Raw genomic sequence first — 17954 nt, 5'->3', positions numbered from 1 at the left:
GAAATCCCTAGTTGGACACGTCTACTATCGTTTTCCATAGGGTCAGGATTATTGGGTGTGTCACCTGATGAATTACTTTCGTTACTTAGTATTATTTGATGTGATACACCTGCAGTAAATTCCATAGATTCTGGGCTGGAAAAGCCTAGGAAAGGGGATGCTGATGATACAGTAGCATCACCGTTATCAGTTTGCTGTTGCTGTTGTTCCATTTTTGCCAATAATTAACAAACTTGAAATATACAAATAGTACACCCAGAACGGCAATGGCTTGCAAAGTACAAAAGATAAATAAAATTTAAATAGTTAGACGGTAATAACTATTACTTGATAGAATTTCCAAAAATGTCTGAATTATTATTGTGGTTGTAACCGTATTCGCGTAGCTAATCTGAAAGTGGTGACATGACGTAACAAACAGGATTGACTCATAACAATGACTTCTGCATATCTTACTGTTGAATTTCAATGTTACAATAATAGAAATTCCATTGACAAAGGGTATGATTCTTTTTTAGGGAAAGGCATGGGAAATGGGAATAAAAGTTAGCATAGGCGGGAGGCGCACGCTGGACAATGGCATAGCAGAACAAATGCTTTTGCACTACTCACCGCGCTGCGTTGAAGCTTGCAGAAATCTTGTTAATCTTGAAACAACGTTAGCTCTCGTTTTCATATTGGGCATGAAAGAGAAAATTACAGTTTTTTAGCCAATGTACAAGACAATAAATATTACTACACGTATGATTTTACTTTAATTTGCCCTTGTTAAGTTCATTCCAGTAAAATCCGAAGATTGGCGTCCTGTAAACGGTCGCCAGTGTGATGTCCGGAATTAAAAAAAAAGGAGGGTGGTAATTTTTTTGTTTTTATTTTGTTGAAAGGAAAGAAAGAAAAAAGGGTGAATAAAGGTGAAGGGAAGTGGTTCTATTTTTACTGGAATGAACTTATTGATGGACATCACAAAAATTTATTTTACCTATATTTTTTTTTTTTTTACTCATCGAAGAAGACAACACAACACATATAAAAGAAATCATCACACTAATATTATCCACAGAATGATCGTTTCACAAGACACTTTCTAGCTCGACTGACTCTTAAGACTGAACAAGACTCGACTGACTCTACTCTCTCTCTGGACCACAGCCTCTTCACGTCCCTCTGGACCAGAGATTTCAACTGTGATTAGCACGCCGATTATTTAATTAATCGTACAGCCGCTGGGCGCGCGCTTGGCGCGTCATTTAAATGGGGTTAAACGCACACCGCGAGAGGCGTGGGCTAGCGGTGTCTTACAGGTATCGCCACAATACTCACTCCCCATCGTGACAACCCTGTTGCATACCTACCTAGCAAACATGTTTTCTAATGGCTGTAGCATGGAAACAGTAAATTTCCGGACATGGTCTCCTATTCAGAATATTACTAAAAGTCCTAGAAGTTTCTAACATGAGATTCTGAACACCCTGTATAGTGGAAACTGAGAAAACAATTAAAAATATAGTAAAGAGCACAAACACCATGCATATTTAAAACAAAATGTGAAGTGTGTGGTGGCAGAACATCAGGACAACCACTGCCAGGATGTAGATTTCAGTAATGTACAAATGCTAGCCAAAGAATGTAACATCTATAAAAGGAAAGTCCAAGACATGGTTGAGATCTCTAAGAACAAAAGTAATTTCAATAAATAGGACAGCTACAGGATTCTGGCTTCGTGTCGTCTTGCCATCAAGTATGTAAATACGCAGCCTAACAAATACCAAGATGCCACCTCTGCAGCACAACAGTAATATTTTGGTAAACATTCCTCCTCTCTTTCTCAGTTGGTTGCTATGGAATACCTATGGAACAGCAATGGTTCATCAACAGCAGTTGAAAAAAAAATATCCAGTTACTTCACTTCTACAGAACAAATGCAGGAAAACTCCCTTTTTAAAAAAAAAAAACTGAATCCAACACTAGTCTTAGACAGTTAACAGCTTATCAGCAACACTGGAAGATCCTGAAGGAGGTCTCAGCAGAGGAGTCATAACTTCACACTATTAAGAAAAAATTTGAAGAGAAATATGACGCACCTGATAACCCAGAAGACTTTACCATCAGTGACAATAGCCACAAAAGAATGTAGACTTACAAAGTTGTTATTTTAATTCATGTTCCCAATAAAGTGACAGTGTAGGGTGATCTGCGCCCTCTGAAAATTGGACAGAACATACATTTCAGTACTGCTACAGGTCCATTCTCTACCATTGATCTAGCCTTTGTTCTCCAGTCCATGCACCCACTACTGCATTATTTCCTGGTCTTTATACTCTACCAGACCCAACAGTGCTCATAAGAAAGTCACAAAGTTATGTGCTTGGCAAGACAAATTTGACACCATATAGCCAATTGGTTGTGTTAGAATGTAGAAACTGTGTCCAGAAATCTGTGAAACCAATCATTAGCTTGAGACACCATGCCAGTGTAGCATCTATACCAAAGTCTTCTGGACAACTATGATGACAGCCTGTATGTTGGTTGAATGTCTGATGTTGTTCTGCAGTTGGGAGCAGGCAAGTGCACATGTGGAGGTTGAAGTGCAGGCAATCTTAGCCTTCCTGGATGATAGGGCGGGTGGGGGGGGGGGGGGGGGGGGATGCGAAGTGTCATTATATAATTAAGTAGAGAGAAGAGATTCTTGCAGCACTTCCTTAGCTCCATCAGCCATTGCACTAAACCAACAAGTATCGGAAGCTGTTGGGATGATTTCAGTGGAGAAAGGTGATGTATCATACTAATGCTGCAATGAAGTATGAGAACATCATGACTGACAAGAGAGACTTTACAGAAACAGTGACAGAGAATTTAACTCAAATCATTGCCATTGCTAGCCAGGATTCTGCATCCTGTATCCACAGAGTGATTGTTGAGAAGTACAAATGGGGCTGCACTATGCAACAAGGCTTCAGGTCATGACAAAATCCTTTGAAGCATGTTGCAATACCTCACTAAATATAATAAAGGAATCCTCCCAAAATATTTTAATGTTACTGTCATTCTTTTAAGCTCTCTGATTGTAAAATGGGCGACACCATTTAAAATTTTTGTGTTTGCGGGCCCTTTGGGCCTCACTTTTGATGATAAACTTATGTGGTTGCCATACTGAGGAATCTGAGGACTTATTTCCTTAAAGGTTGTACACTACTGGCCATTAAAATTGCTACACCAAGAAGAAATGAAGATGATAAATGGGTATTCATATGACAAATATATTGTACTAGAACTGACATGCGATTATATTTTCATGCAATTTGGGTGCATAGATCCTGAGAAATCAGTACCCAGAACAACCACCTCTGGCCTTGATATGCCTGGGCATTGAGTCAAACAGAGCTTGGATGGCGTGCACAGGTACAGCTGCCCATGCAGCTTCAACATGAGACCACAGTTCATCAAGAGTAGTGACTGGCGTATTGTGATGAGCCAGTTGCTCGGCCATCATTGACCAGACGTTTTCAGTTGGTTAGAGATCTGGACAATGTGCTGGCCAGGGCAGCAGTCGAACATTTTCTGTATCCAGAAAGGCTCGTACAGGACCTGCAACATGCGGTCGTGCATTATCCTACTGAAATGTAGGGTTTCGCAGGTATCGAATGAAGGGTAGAGCCATGGGTCATAACACATGTGAAATGTAACGTGCGCTGTTCAAAGTGCCGTCAATGCGAACAAGAGGTGACCGAGATGTGTAACCAATGGCATCTCATACCATCACGCCGGGTGATATGCCAGTATGGCTATGACGAATACACACTTCCAATTCACCATGATGTCGCCAAACACAGATGCGACTGTCATGATGCTGTAAACAGTACCTGGATTCATCCGAAAAAATGACGTTTTGGCATTCATGCTCCCAGGTTCGTCGTTGAGTACACCATCGCAGGCGCTCCTGTCTGTGATGCAGCGTCAAGGGTAACCACAGCCATGGTTTCTGAGCTGATAGTCTATGCTGCTGCAAATGTCGTCGAACTATTCGTGCAGATGGTTGTTGTCTTGAAAATGTCCCCATCTGTTGACTCAAGGATCAAGACGTGGCTGCACGATCCGTTACAGCTATGCGGATAAGATGCCTGTCATCTCGACTGATAGTGATACGAGGCTGTTGGGATCCAGCATGGCGTTCCGTATTACACTCCTGAACCCACCGATTCCATATTCTGCTAACAGTCATTGGATCTCAACCAACACGAGCAGCAGTGTCGTGATACGATAAACCGCAACGCTCAACGTTTTCAACAGACATGTGTGGCTGACCAGTGCTGTCCCCTTTGCATATGCAACCAGCTTCCAAGAATTTTGTATGCTAATCATAAATCTGCTTGTGCAGCAGCGGCTTCTCGGTAAATCGATGGTGGAATGCACTTTGCAATTGAAAGATGGATTGATTTCACGCAAATTGCCACATAGAAAATAATCTCTTGTGCCATAGTTGGCATGTTGCTACAACCAACCAACAATGAAGTTGTGTTAAAACTTTCAACCTTTCTCTATCCAGAAACCTGTATTTCTTTCTCTTATAGTTTGTAATCAGCTGGTATATATAGTACATTAAGGGGAAATGCAGTTGACAATCTCGAAAAATTCTTACCCAATTTACTTCATATTTCAACATGATACTCTGACAAACATTGGGACGAACATAGGCTATATTTGTTTTTATAAGGAAACATAGTTAATAAAAATCTCAAACTTCTTGACTGATTGATGATGATCTAATAAATATTTGGAAAGACTTAAGCTATATAGGAGAAACATTTTTAGCAAAAATCTCTGTTGCTTCTTGACTGATTTACTTTACATTGTTATATAATATTCTAATAAACATCTAGATGGACATAGGCTACATATTCCTTCAATAAATATAGTACGTAATAGGGGAAAGCTGTTAGCAAGTTTCAAAACATACTTGACCAACATATTTCAAATTTTTATTCAATACACTAATAAACATTCAGACAAACATATGATGTATTTTTTTTAAACAACATTGTAGAGATTTCCTGTTAAAACAAACCACCAGAAAGAAAATGTTGTGCTGTGAAAATGTGCGCTTTGTTTCCTTTCTTGCAGTCAATTTTAACTATGATACGAGGGCATTTCAACCAGCAGACAAATTGTTGCTGTCGTATATATTTTTTCTATGTATAAAAAAATTTAAATAAAAATTAAATACACAGCTATGTGCTGTTTTGTTTCCTTCCTTGCAGTTTGTTTTAACAGAAAACAACAAAGTTGTATTTGTGGCTTATCGGCTTATGATTAGAATACTGCTACTGAATCTGAATCATCTGAAATCTGAAATTCAGATTAAACCTGTATGACACACTATCATTGAAGCTACTATCCTCGCAGATCCAGCAGCAGGAGAGGTCTCTCATATCACATATACTGATGATCCTAACCAGTTCACCCATTCATTTTAAGTGACCTCAATTCCCAATCAAGTTTTCATTGGCAATAACAATAAACAAGGCCCAAAGACAGAGAGAGGGGAAGGAGAGGAGATTCACAGAGAGGGGGAGAACATGGACATGGAGAGGGAGAAAAGGGGGGATGGACAAAGGGGAGGGGGAGGAGGAAGAGTAGATAGACAGAGAGGAAGGAGGCAGTGAAGGAGAATGATATGGACAAAGAGAGGGTGAGGAGGAGATGGTCAGGGGGGCAGGGGGGAGGAGATAGGGATGTATATCCAATTCCCATACAACTTTCAGTAATTGTAAGGCATTGTCAGGTTCACTAATGTTATATAGAATCCAGGAACATAGTCCCATAGGGTGTTGGTACATCATTCACATTAATATCAGAGATAGGTTAAGAAATGGAAAAAAATATATGACATCACTGGAGAACCAATAATGTTGAAAAATAATACCATTATTGAAACTATTATATCACATGACGTAAAACATGAGTACAAGATATTGAAACCTCAGGCTCTGTTATGTGGTAAGAATGGTGTAAAATGCCTGGGCATTTATAAGTTGGGGCAAATGCCCAGAATAAATGCTGGGCATTTGTGCATTTTGAAGATTAATTGATAAGTGGGGCTTATAAAAAAAATAATTAAGCTGATATTTGTATTGGAGAAGGTGTTTTGCAACACTCATTCCTAAGTGACTGGGAAACCAAGATGAAAAAGCTGCTTGAGAGTTAGGGGAGAGTTATTAGCAGAAATAAATTGGACCATAAACATAACTTTTTACATCTTTAATGATGTCAATTATTGGAGTAATACATAATAAAAAAAGAAAAAAACACTAAAATTTAAGCACAATTTTTGAAATAAAGTATAGTTTATAGTAAGTAGCTAGCCTGTAGGCTAAATTTTTTACTTGCTACAGATTGCAATTCCACGATTCCAAGAATTGCCAATTTTTTAGAAATTGACTAGTATTGCAATCAAATGATTGCAGCAGCTTAGGCATTGATTCTTCCTTATTAAATCTTTTTTATATTAGTGTGTTCATTTTATCATCCACAGAAGTGCAGTCATGTGAAAGTAGATACAGAAAGGGGCAGTATAGAAAACTATATCACTACATCTGATGATAAAGCATTTTTCCCTTCTTTTTTTTTTCAGTGAAAACAGTTTAATCTTCAAGAATACAGTTATCATCAAGAAACACATGTGAGCTGTTCAATACATTCAGTAATAATTTTGCTATCAGTAATCATTCTTCAATAATATTCAGAGATTTGACATGGATTATAAAGAGTGTTACATTAAAAAGCAATAATATAATGATAATGTTTTTGATACCAGCTTATTGCGTGCGTGCGTGTGTGTGTGTGTGTGTGTGTGTGAGAGAGAGAGAGAGAGAGAGAGAGAGAGAGAGAGAGAGAGAGAGAGAGAGAGAGAAAAATATGATACCTTCGCCCTTCTTTCCTTCCATTCTTTGTAAAAGGCAATGAATGATATACATAGGGTTATGTGCAAACATTTATTAACTTTTAATGTCAGGAGTATTGTCCCATCCCTTATTTTGATTGGTGAATTATACATTTTAACAGCAAAAACTTAAAAAGTCCTTAATGACTGCATGACACAAAGCTTAATGCCTTGCCTGGGCCCGTCAACACTGACATTGGTCTGTTGATGACTGGAAACATGTTGCGTGGTCAGATGAGTCTGGTTTCAAATTGTATCAAGCGAATGGACATGGACATGTGTGGGTATGGAGATAACCTCAGGAATCCATGGACCCTGCATGTCAGCAGGGAAGTGTGGAAGCTGGTGGAGGCTCTGTAATGGTGTGGGGCGTGTACAGTTGGATAGAACAATTCTAACAGATGACACATGCATAAGCATCCTGTCTGGTCACCTGCATCCATTCATGTCCGTTGTGCATTCTTATGGCTTGAGCAGTTCCAGCAGGACACCCCACAAGTCCGGAATTGGTAGAGTGGCTCCAGAAACACTCTTCTGAGTTTAAACACTTCCACTGGGTACAAAACTCCCGAGAAATGAACATTATTGAGCATATCTGGGTTGCCTTGCAACTTGCTGTTCAGAAGAGATCTCCACCCACTTCTACACTTAAAGACTTACAAAGAGACCTGCAGGATTCATGGTGTTAGTTCCCTCCAGTTCTACTTCAGACATTAGTCAAGACCCTGCCCCGTCATGTTGTGGCACTTTTGCGTGCTCGTGGGGGCCTTACATGATATTAGGCAGTACCAGTTTCTTTGGCTGTCCAGTGTATAAACAACCGCAAGAGAGAGCCACGGGGTGTTGCCTAGCTGGTACCTTGGCTAACATTTTTATAGATCACATAGATTGTGACGTATTGAGCAGCAAGGTAGAATTAATGAAGAATACGAAGTATTATAAAAGGTATTTTGATGATACTATATTGCTGATGAATGGAAATGACGATGTTCAAGAATTATACACCTCATTTAATAGTGCACACTCCATCTTGAAATTCACTGTAGAAAAGGAAAAAGAGGTATAAGAGCAACTTTCTTGATCTACAAATCTCTGAAGTAGATAAAAAATATGTCTTACACATTTTTAGGAAATCAACCACAACTATTATCATCATGCCATCCATTCAGATATAAAGATACATATTTTCATGTCATGATAGAAAGGCTACATAGAATACCAATGTCTTTAGACAATTTTAATGAAGAATTGGACACACTTGGATATGTATCTTCAGCTAATGGGTATAATGGTGAAACAGAAATCAAGAAATCACCATTGTAAAAGATGATGATAATAATAATAATAAAACTAAATATGTATCTTTCCTGTATGTGGGAAAAATTTCTGATACTATTAATCAAATATTTAGAAATAGTGATGTCAGAATAATGTTTCAGAATGACATGAAAACTAGGCTCCAGAATAGCTTAAAACAGAAGTCAGCATGTGATCAGGCACATGTATACAGATTAGATTGTGACCAATATGATTAAGTTCTACATTGGGCGGACAGGCAGAAAATTAAATATCAGATTTCAGCAACATTCCTACCTTTCTGGTTCCTCAGCCTTGAGTGTGCATGTCTTCTGTACATAAAATAGGCAATATATAAAATAACATGAAGCTGATACACAAGACTAGTAAAGTTTAAGATGTGAATGTACTAGAAGAGACTGAGATTTTCTGCAACTTCAAGCAACAACCTGACAATAATTTTTGTAAACTTTACTGAGGTTCTACAATTAAAATGATTAACTTTCTAACCTATCTGGCTCCTGATGTGTAAGCCTTTTGCAGCCAGTGTCTAAGGGGCATTAGATTCATACCCTCATACTCAAAAAAAGTTAAATTGTTTTTGTTGTAACTGTGACCAGGACGGTCGCGGGGTAGCAATGACGGAAGGTGCGGCAGGACCCGCAGAGAGGCCCGCGAACAACAACACAACAAAAGAGGACGAACACGACCAACGAAGGACAGAGTGGATACAACAAGACCGAACAACAGAGTCACAAGGAAACAAACACGTCCACTCGAACACAAACCAGGAAGTATGCAGTCTAGGGCAAAGTGAGGTGTAAACTGACGTAAGCGAGATCAGACTGAATGGCTGAGCGAGAGGCTGGCGCTTAAGTACACTATGGGGGGCGCCACTATTGGCCGCTGGGACCACGTGTTCCACTGTGGCGCTCCCACACTAAAAGCGGCCTCGGAGGTGCGCGCTGCCACAGTTTATGGTGCAGAGACCTCTATGGCCTTCGACGTCCATGACATCTGGGACGGATTTAAATTTTGCGGTGCGCGGGTACCAGATCCCTCCCCCCTGAAACTTGCGTGTAGGGGCAGAAACGCCCCAGATGGTGCCAAGGTGGGCAGCAGTGGGAAGAGGAACTGGTCATATCCGCCGCTAGTGGCGGGGAGGAAGGGTCGATCGAGGTATCCTTGACAGCCGATCCAGAGTCCAGGGCGGGGGAGGGAGCCACCGATCCACCCTGAGGCGAAGATGGCCGGCAGCAGGCCTGCGGGGAGACAGCAACCGGGGGCTGGGACGGTGACTTGAGGATCATGTGCATACCTGAAGAAGGTAGGGAAAGAAGTGGCGGCGCGAGGCCAGAGGCAGCACGAGGGCAGAGCTGATTATGATGTCACCGCTCCAATCCTTTCAACCTCTGCACCAATGTAACATGCTGCCCATGGGCTCCAACGACCGTGGCGGGTGTCCAACCTGCCTTGTGCCTGTACTCACAGGCCCATATGGCCACGCCAGGGGCTTACCGCTGCGAGGGCCGGGAGTGAGGGTGGGAGGAGGATGGCATCAGCAAATGGAGCAGGGTCCGCGGCTGGCGCCCGTGGAGGAGCTCTGCCAGACTGTGACCGTAGTGTGATAGGTGCTCAAAAACAGGGTGAGGGCCAATGTGGTTGGAGATGTTTTGACCGCCTTAGTCAACTGGTGTTTAAAAGTGCAGACAAGCCTCTCCCCCGCGCATTTGGATGAAGGGTGGAATGGGGGGCTACGGATATGCTTGATACTGTTGGCCTGACAGAAATCGTGGAAGGAGGAAGCTGTGAATTGGGGACCATTTTCGGAGACCAACGTGTGGGACAGGCCCTCAATGGCGAGAACCTGGGTCAGGGCCGTGAGAGTAGCCTCCGTGGTGGTGGACGCCATTCGGACAACATATGGGTATTTGGAGGAGGTATCAATGATGAGCAACCACATGGACCCCAAAAACGGGCCCGCAAAATCGATATGGATGCGATCCCAAGGCCGGCAAGGCACAGGCGCTCAATATCGCCATTGATGCCAGGCCAATACACATGCCGGTGAGCCAAAACTTTAATACGGGACATGCCCCATTGCCTGCAGTGTAACAAACTGAGCACCCGAAGCCGCAATTCTGGAGGGATGACCACCCGGTGGGCATCTGACTCCGTGAGCAACAGAAGGACACCATTGACCACGGAGAGCTTGTGGGACAGGTGGCGCCAGGGGCTGAAATCGGACTGCATCTGACAAGTGACATAGGATGGCCACCCATGGACCACGTAGTTGAGAACCTTCTGCAAGACAGGGTCGTGGCAGGTAGCCGCAGCAACGTCAGCAGCCATAAGAGGAAGACCGTCCAACGCATCCCGGCAGGCGGAATCAATGTGAAGGCAGAGGACCTCCTGTTGGTCAAAGGCAGGATCAGGGCCTGCTGGGAGACGTGACAAAGCGTCCGCATTAGCAGGGTGGGCGGTGGCCTTATACGAGATGGTGTAAGTGTAATTACGTAAAAACAATGCCCAGTGCTGGAGACGTTGAGCCGTCCACTCAGGAAGGTGAGAGTAGGGTCCGGAAAGTGTAACTAAGGATTTATGGTCCATCAGGAGGGTGAACTTTGCCCCAAAGAGATAGCAATGAAATTTTTGGATGGCGAACATGATTGCCAGGTCCTTCTTTTCAATCTGGGAGTAGATTTGTTTTGCTGGGGTCAACGTCTTAGAGGCATAAGCGATGGGCTGTTCAGAGCCATCAGCATCCCGGTGTGTGAGGTCAGCCCCAATGCCGTATGCCGATGCATCAGCTACCACAACCAAGGGGCGGTCCGGAGAGAAGGGAGTAAGGCAAGGGGTGGACTTCAGCCTTGCCTTTAAGCGGAGGAAAGCCTGATCACAGGTAGGAGTCCAAACAAAAGGTAACCCTTTGCGACGCAAGTGATTGAGGGGTTGAGCAATGGAGAAAGCCTGGGGCAAGAACTTTAAGTAATAAGTAACCTTGCCCAGAAACACCTGCAGTTCCAATAAGTCCTTGGGACGAGGAAGGGCCTCAATGGCTGCGACATTACGACCCGAATGGCGAATGCCATCTTTGCTAAGCCAGTGGCCCAAGTATTCCACTTCTGGTTGAATAAAACAACACTTGTCCAGCCGACAGCGTAGACCAGCAGACTGCAGAGCATGAAATAAGGCGCTGAGGTTTTGCAAATGTTCCTGGCGGGAGCACCCGGTGACCAAGATGTCATCCAGATAATTCACACATGCAGGGATAGACTGGGTAAGCTGCTCTAGGAATTGCTGGAAAATGGCCGGCATCGAAGAGACACCAAACAGAAGGCGCTTGTACTTGTACAATCTGAAAGATGTGTTGATAACCATGATGTTCTGAGATTCAGCATCCAAGGGCAACTGGTGGTATGCCTCAGTCAGGTTGATCTTGGAAAAATACTCTCCCCCAGCAAGGTTGGCAAGAATGTCTTCCTGTCTGGGAATGGGGTAAGTGTCAACGAGGGACTGAGCATTGACTGCAGTGCCGAAGTCCCCACACAGCCGGAGGGACCCAATGGGTTTCCATATGACCACCAGTGGTGACCCAGGAACGATACGATTGACCAGGCTGTTTATGATACTGGTGGAACTCCAGCTGAGAGGCGACCACATGGTAGCATTGGGAGTAATAGTTTGTCAACAAAAGGCAAATCTCCTGGAAAGAGAGAGCCACAGGATCGGACAATGGTGCCAACTTGTGGAGAAGAAAGAACGTGTCCAGAGAGACCCAAAACAAAAACAACGACCGCTGCAAGGATTTGTCCGTGACTTAAAAATCCGTGAAATGTTGTTTCAGCCTATGTAAGTAGGTTTCCCAGTCCTCTTTAGCGTCATTAAAGGGTGGAAACGATGGCGGACGTGGGAAAGCATTGGACACCCGAGGGCCCTGAAGCTGGTGCGCTAACGCGTCCCGGGCATCGACTTTGTCCGTTAGCAACTGCAGCAACTTTTGTAAGATGTCTAACTGGAGCTGCTGCTGCTGCTGCTGCATGAGCTGCTGCATGAGCTGCTGCTGTTGCTCCAGCAGACAGACCAACTTCGCCTCCATACCAAGAACAACCACCGTTTACCTCGTTGCCAAAATGTTGTAACTGCGACCAGGACGGTCGTGGGGTAGCAATGATGGAAGGCACGGTGGGACCTGCGGAGAGGCCCGTGAACAACAACATAATGGAAGAGGATGAACACGACCAATGAAGGACAGAGTGAATACAACAAGACCGAACAACAGAATCACAAGGAAACAAACACGTCCACTCGAACATGAACCAGGAAATAAGCAGTCTAGCGCAAAGCGAGGTGCAAACCGACGTAAGCGAGATCAGACTGACTGGCTGAGCGAGAGGCCGGCGCTTAAGTATGCTATCGGGGGTGCCGCTGTTGGCTGCTGGGATCATGTGTTCCACTGTGGTGCCCCCACACTAAAAGCAGCCTGGAGGCACGCGCCTTCACAGCTTACGGTGCAGCCACAGCTTACGGTGCAGAGACCTCTATGGGTCTTTGACGTCCATGACGTCTGACGTGGATTCAAATTCAGTGTCGCGTGGTACCAGAGTTTTCCTGTTTGTGTATTGCTCATTTTCATATGGATTTTGCTGATAAATGTGTTGGACAACTTAAGGAAGAAAATGTAGTATTGACATTGTTAAATACTTAAGGCATTCTTTCACCAAAAGTTAGGTTGCTCTTTTAATTTTACTTTCTTATGACCAAGATCTAAGTTATAAGATAACTATGCAGTGCTTATGTTCTATTGCAAATGCTAACCCAACTGCAATATTATAATCATAAGGCAACATTAATGTACCTTTAGTGATATCATATGTGTTTCCCTGTATATTCTAACATTGCCCTCACATTATTGGAAATTGATATACTTGGTTTCTTAAAATTTATTATGGTCACTATATTAACAATGTTTTAGTGCCTGAGGTTCACTATCTTGTACTTATGTTTTACATCACATGATGTAATAGTTTCAATAATGGTATTATTTGTCAATGTTCCTACTTCTCCATTGATACCATATATTTATTCTATTTGTGTAACATCTCTCTGATATTGTTGTGAATAGATATACAGATACCATATGTGACTATGTTCTTGGATTCTATATCACACAACAGTTCCCTCATAGCATTATCCTAGGTGGTATGATATCTGATTCTTAATCAACTATACATAGACATTTTGGTTGTTTTTTATTTGTGTCTGTAAGTAGTGCCTGATGTCTAGATTACATGACAATTGATGAGCGTAGGAGGTATAAGATATGTAACAATACTGCTTATAGCTGTTGTATATTGGCCACTGATATTATAACATATTTTTCATATCTGTGATATTATATGATACCTACTGTATATATTCCTAGGTCATTTGTATGTAAAAATCAACGTTATGTCAATATTTGTAGTCTGTTGCGTGTGATACCTTTTTGTATATCATCTACGTGCCAAAGTGTCGGCTACTGAGATTTATGATATTGCTGTAGTGCCCTAAATTCAGGGATATAATACATGAGGGGTTCCCAGAACTGTAACAAATATAATCAAGGGTACTCATACACGAAGGGGGAGGGGGGGGGGGGGGTTGCCACCCTCCTAGCTCCTAAGGAAAGGAAAAAAATACAGTATGGTCATGTGTTTTTCTTTAAAGACAATGATTTAAAAGTCAGTATTATGTAGGTTTTTGCCAGTTGGAACTGAAACTGTGCCATAGCTACTTAAAAGTATCCATTCATCTTCCAAAATATTAAAAATACTCCATACTGCCACATGCAACCTTGCATATTAGTGGTCCTTCTATTACCCTTTTTATGAGTTATAGTAACAGAGATCTAAGTCATCTGGTGACAGAGGCATTTGTTAAATGAAATACGTGATTCAGAATCATTATGACCCAAAGACTGTATCAGATGATTACAGACTTGCCTGTGTAATTTACACTGTTTAACAATACACTTGTTAATATATGCTGATTGTCAATTTATGATTCCTTATGTACCATCTGGTACATGTTTGTGTATATTCACATGACAGTGTGTACGATGTAAGATGGAAAAAAAATCCACTTAAAAAGTATTTGGAGCCTGTTTACTTTACTTCTAACGTAACTTTGTTGGGAATAAATATTGAGAATTACGTTCCTGCCTGCTTCAAATCAACAGAACACATTACAAATTAAACACACTTTCATCTCAAAGGAAAGTCCCTGCTAAATGTTTGCTTTATAAACTAGCCCAAAAGGATTGCCTGTAATAATATTTAAGGCATGAATTCTGGGATTGTGCTGTTTGAAAATGTGTTCACATTGCAATCCCCTGTTGTACTCGTGTAATAGTTACCTAGTTGTAATACATGTGTCTATCATTAATAATACTTTATTATTAGCACTGAAATGTGTGATATTTCATCCATTGTACACTTAGTGAACTCTATGGCTGTTATTTAGTTACTTCAAACCTCTTTCATTGAAGTGATTTCTTTTTTTAAAAATACTAGGGAATACTGATTGCTGGTACTGAAGAACAGAAGAAGAAATATCTACCTCATTTAGCAACTGGCGAGTGGATTGCTGCATTCTGTTTAACAGAACCTTCCAGTGGTTCTGATGCTGCATCAATCCAGACACGTGCAAAGTTATCTGAGGATGGGAAGTCATGGATTCTGAATGGTAGCAAGCTGTGGATTAGCAATGGAGGACTTGCAAACATTTTTACAGTTTTTGCAAAAGCAGAGGTAAGATGTTTAATGATATTCTTCTCAGATTTATCATCTTATTTCAAGTAAATAATTATATAGCATAATATTCTCTTGGACAGTTGATGAGTTTTATATGAACTCCATTCTCAGTATAAAATGGAGTTCATGTGAAATATTAGTTATGTTATTTCATAGTTTGCTTTTTTATTTTAGGTAGAAAATCACAAAGGAGAGAAGGAAGAAGTTGTATCAGCTTTTATTGTGGAGAGAGACTTTGGTGGTGTAACGTCAGGAAAACCAGAAGACAAGCTTGGAATTAGAGGGTCCAATACATGTGCGGTAGTAAACTGTTTCTACATACATACAAAACACTGTGTGAGTGTGTGAGTGCATGCATGCACGTGGTCAGTTGCAAAATTGAGTGAATGGAGACAAACGATGAAGCCATTTCCATATATTTTCATCATGTTTTACTGTTGTTGTAGAGTACAGTAGATGTGACAATGGAAGGCTGCTCACTGAACTGCATACTACATTGTTTGTGTGTGGTTTTTACAGATAATTGTAGATGATAAAAGTTCAGTGCAAAATGGTTTTAGAATGAAAGAATAATTTCAAGTTTCAGGAAAGATGTGAAGAAACTAAATTAAAATAGTCATTTGTGTTGAATGTTGTTGTCGTCATCACTGTCATTTCTTCTTCTTCTTCTTCTTCTTCTTCTTCTTCTTCTTCTTCTTCCTTGGTCACATTAGATCACCTGAGCTGTCCCGCATTCAGATTTTCTTTGAAGGTTTGTGTGATTCACCCAGTACCTTTTCATTTGTTTTGACCACAATTTCCTCAATTCACCTGAAATCTCTAAAGTCATTCTATCTTTCACTTCTGTTAAAAATTTGTCTGTCTTAACAATGGAGTTAATTTTATGTTTTTCTCTGCATCTGCTATCTCGAGTTAAAGTGCTTTGACATCTTGTTGGATTTATAGGATCCACTGTCCTCCAATCTTCATTTGCAGATCTCGTTAATACTTGTAAATCCTGTTTTGTAGTACTTATAAGAAGTGAAACAAATGAGATTATGTTCTACTTCATTGTACTAGTGATTGTGTCAGTCTCTTGATAGATAGTTTCATTGAGGAGGATATCCCAAACTTTTGTGCCAGATATTTTTATTTATGCAAGTTTTGATACAATATGCGCCATAGTGTGGGCTGCTGGTAGTCAGGTCAATGCAATTCCTTGGGCTAAGTATATTATGTTCGTGGTGCTAGGAAGACCTTGGTGAAATATAGTTAATGGAAGGAGTAAAGGTAACAACTCCATGTATATCTGAAGCTCATAGTCATGAAAATCAAACATTTCACAGGTGTAATGCTTGTTCATTGTACGCAGCTGGCAAAATATTTCAGCAATTGAACATGTTGCCACCATCAGGTGCACAGATGAGCTGACTTGGTGTGGATGGCTGACATCTATCTCATTCCCTTGCAGTCCATTTGAAACTCTTGTCTGCACGTGATGGCAGGCATTGATGATTGAGTAGACAATTTTGTGGGCAACTGTCATTTGCAAAAGCCAGTGGGGTGTCCCAGATGTGGCAGTGTGGCTTTAAGCACTCCACAGACTCTGGCAGCCAGCTTGTTGTGTTTGCTGAGTGTCTTCTCCTTAATTAGACTCAGTGGTGGTTCCCAAGCCTTTCTGAGATTATAGCTGCAGTCCCAGTTGATGTGGTTGTCCTTTGTTTGTATTTCAGCAGTCCCAGTATTTGAATGCTTTTGCTAAAATCCTGGTGTGTTCATAACTCATCTCCTGAGTCTCAGACAAACAGTGCTCCGCAACCAGTGACTTCATGGGGTACACTAGGCAAGTGTGCTGCTGGTGTTCTCAGTAGCGATCTTCAGTGGCGCTCACTGTTTGTCCAGAATATTTCTTGCCACATTGATGTGGAATCTAGTATAACCAGCATTCTGTAAACTGACAGTTTTTGAGCTCATCAATAATGCTTGTGTTCTATTTGGTGGCCAGAATACAGTGCCTATGCATAGGTCCCATGTGTGTTCCAGAATACATGTACCTGCACCCACATTGTACTTTATCAGATCTGTTTCAAATGACTGTCTGTCCTGCTTTACAGGGTAGGCAAGCCTCAGACCTCCACGTTTTGTGATTATGAGTGGACAGCCAACACTTTCTCATGTAACTGTGGTTTCAGCATCCTTCAGCCACTTTCCATAGACGCCCATAACATTTGCACACTTGCAGCTGGCAAGCTTCACTGTTTGCGAGATGCTTGTTTTCTGGCACTGGGCCATAACAATCTTCCCTTTGTCAAAATCACTTGTCAGTGTATTTTCCATTTTTGGCCTGTATCATAGCTAGAATGATCCCATATTCATCTCTGCTCTGCGTATATACTTTCCTTAATGCTTAATGTGCCTACCACATCACCAGCCAGCACTGCACACTAGAACAGCAGAAAGGGTCCAAATGATCCTTATCCAACTTCGTCAATGTCATATCCAATTTTTTTCTTCGTTCATGAAATGGTATGACCTTACCCAATTTGTTCTCCTCTTTTTCACGTTGTTTTAGGATTTACAAGATATCTGTATTTTCTTGGACATTTCATTTTAAATAGTGTGCCATGGAAATTCAAGTACACTTGAGTTAACTAGGGAGAAAATTCATAGTGACATACATTTATTTCATTGAAACCATAAATTGAAATTGTAACATGCAAATATTATCAAAGCTGACTTGTAGGATAATATGTTCCTCCATAGTAACCAGCAGTCCATAAAGGGTCAAGAGAATATTACACAAGCATTTCTGAGAACAGCTGATCCAGTACGTGAAAACCAAAACATATAACGTTATCCATGCCATAAATTCTGAAGCTGTCCCCTTCCCCCACCCAACTTAAAATTAATAAACTGCCAGAGATGTGTCTGCCATAAAACAACCGACA

At 41.5% G+C, this 17954-nt stretch overlaps 1 protein-coding gene across 1 annotated transcript in view; it reads left to right on the top strand.

Annotated features, from left to right (window-relative positions):
* Nucleotides 1–17954, top strand: part of LOC126299060 (complex I assembly factor ACAD9, mitochondrial-like) — a 104815-nt gene that overhangs the window by 54799 nt on the left and 32062 nt on the right. Inside the window, exons 3-4 of the mRNA XM_049990730.1 lie at nucleotides 14788–15024; nucleotides 15202–15327. Of these exons, the coding sequence (XP_049846687.1) occupies nucleotides 14788–15024; nucleotides 15202–15327 (363 nt within the window). The remainder of the gene's footprint in view (nucleotides 1–14787; nucleotides 15025–15201; nucleotides 15328–17954) is intronic.

The sequence above is a fragment of the Schistocerca gregaria genome, chromosome X (assembly GCF_023897955.1).
Source record: "Schistocerca gregaria isolate iqSchGreg1 chromosome X, iqSchGreg1.2, whole genome shotgun sequence".
Taxonomy (NCBI): Eukaryota; Metazoa; Arthropoda; class Insecta; order Orthoptera; family Acrididae; genus Schistocerca; species Schistocerca gregaria.
The sequence above is the reverse complement of the archived record's forward strand: the minus strand, read 5'-3'. Positions and strand labels throughout refer to the sequence as shown.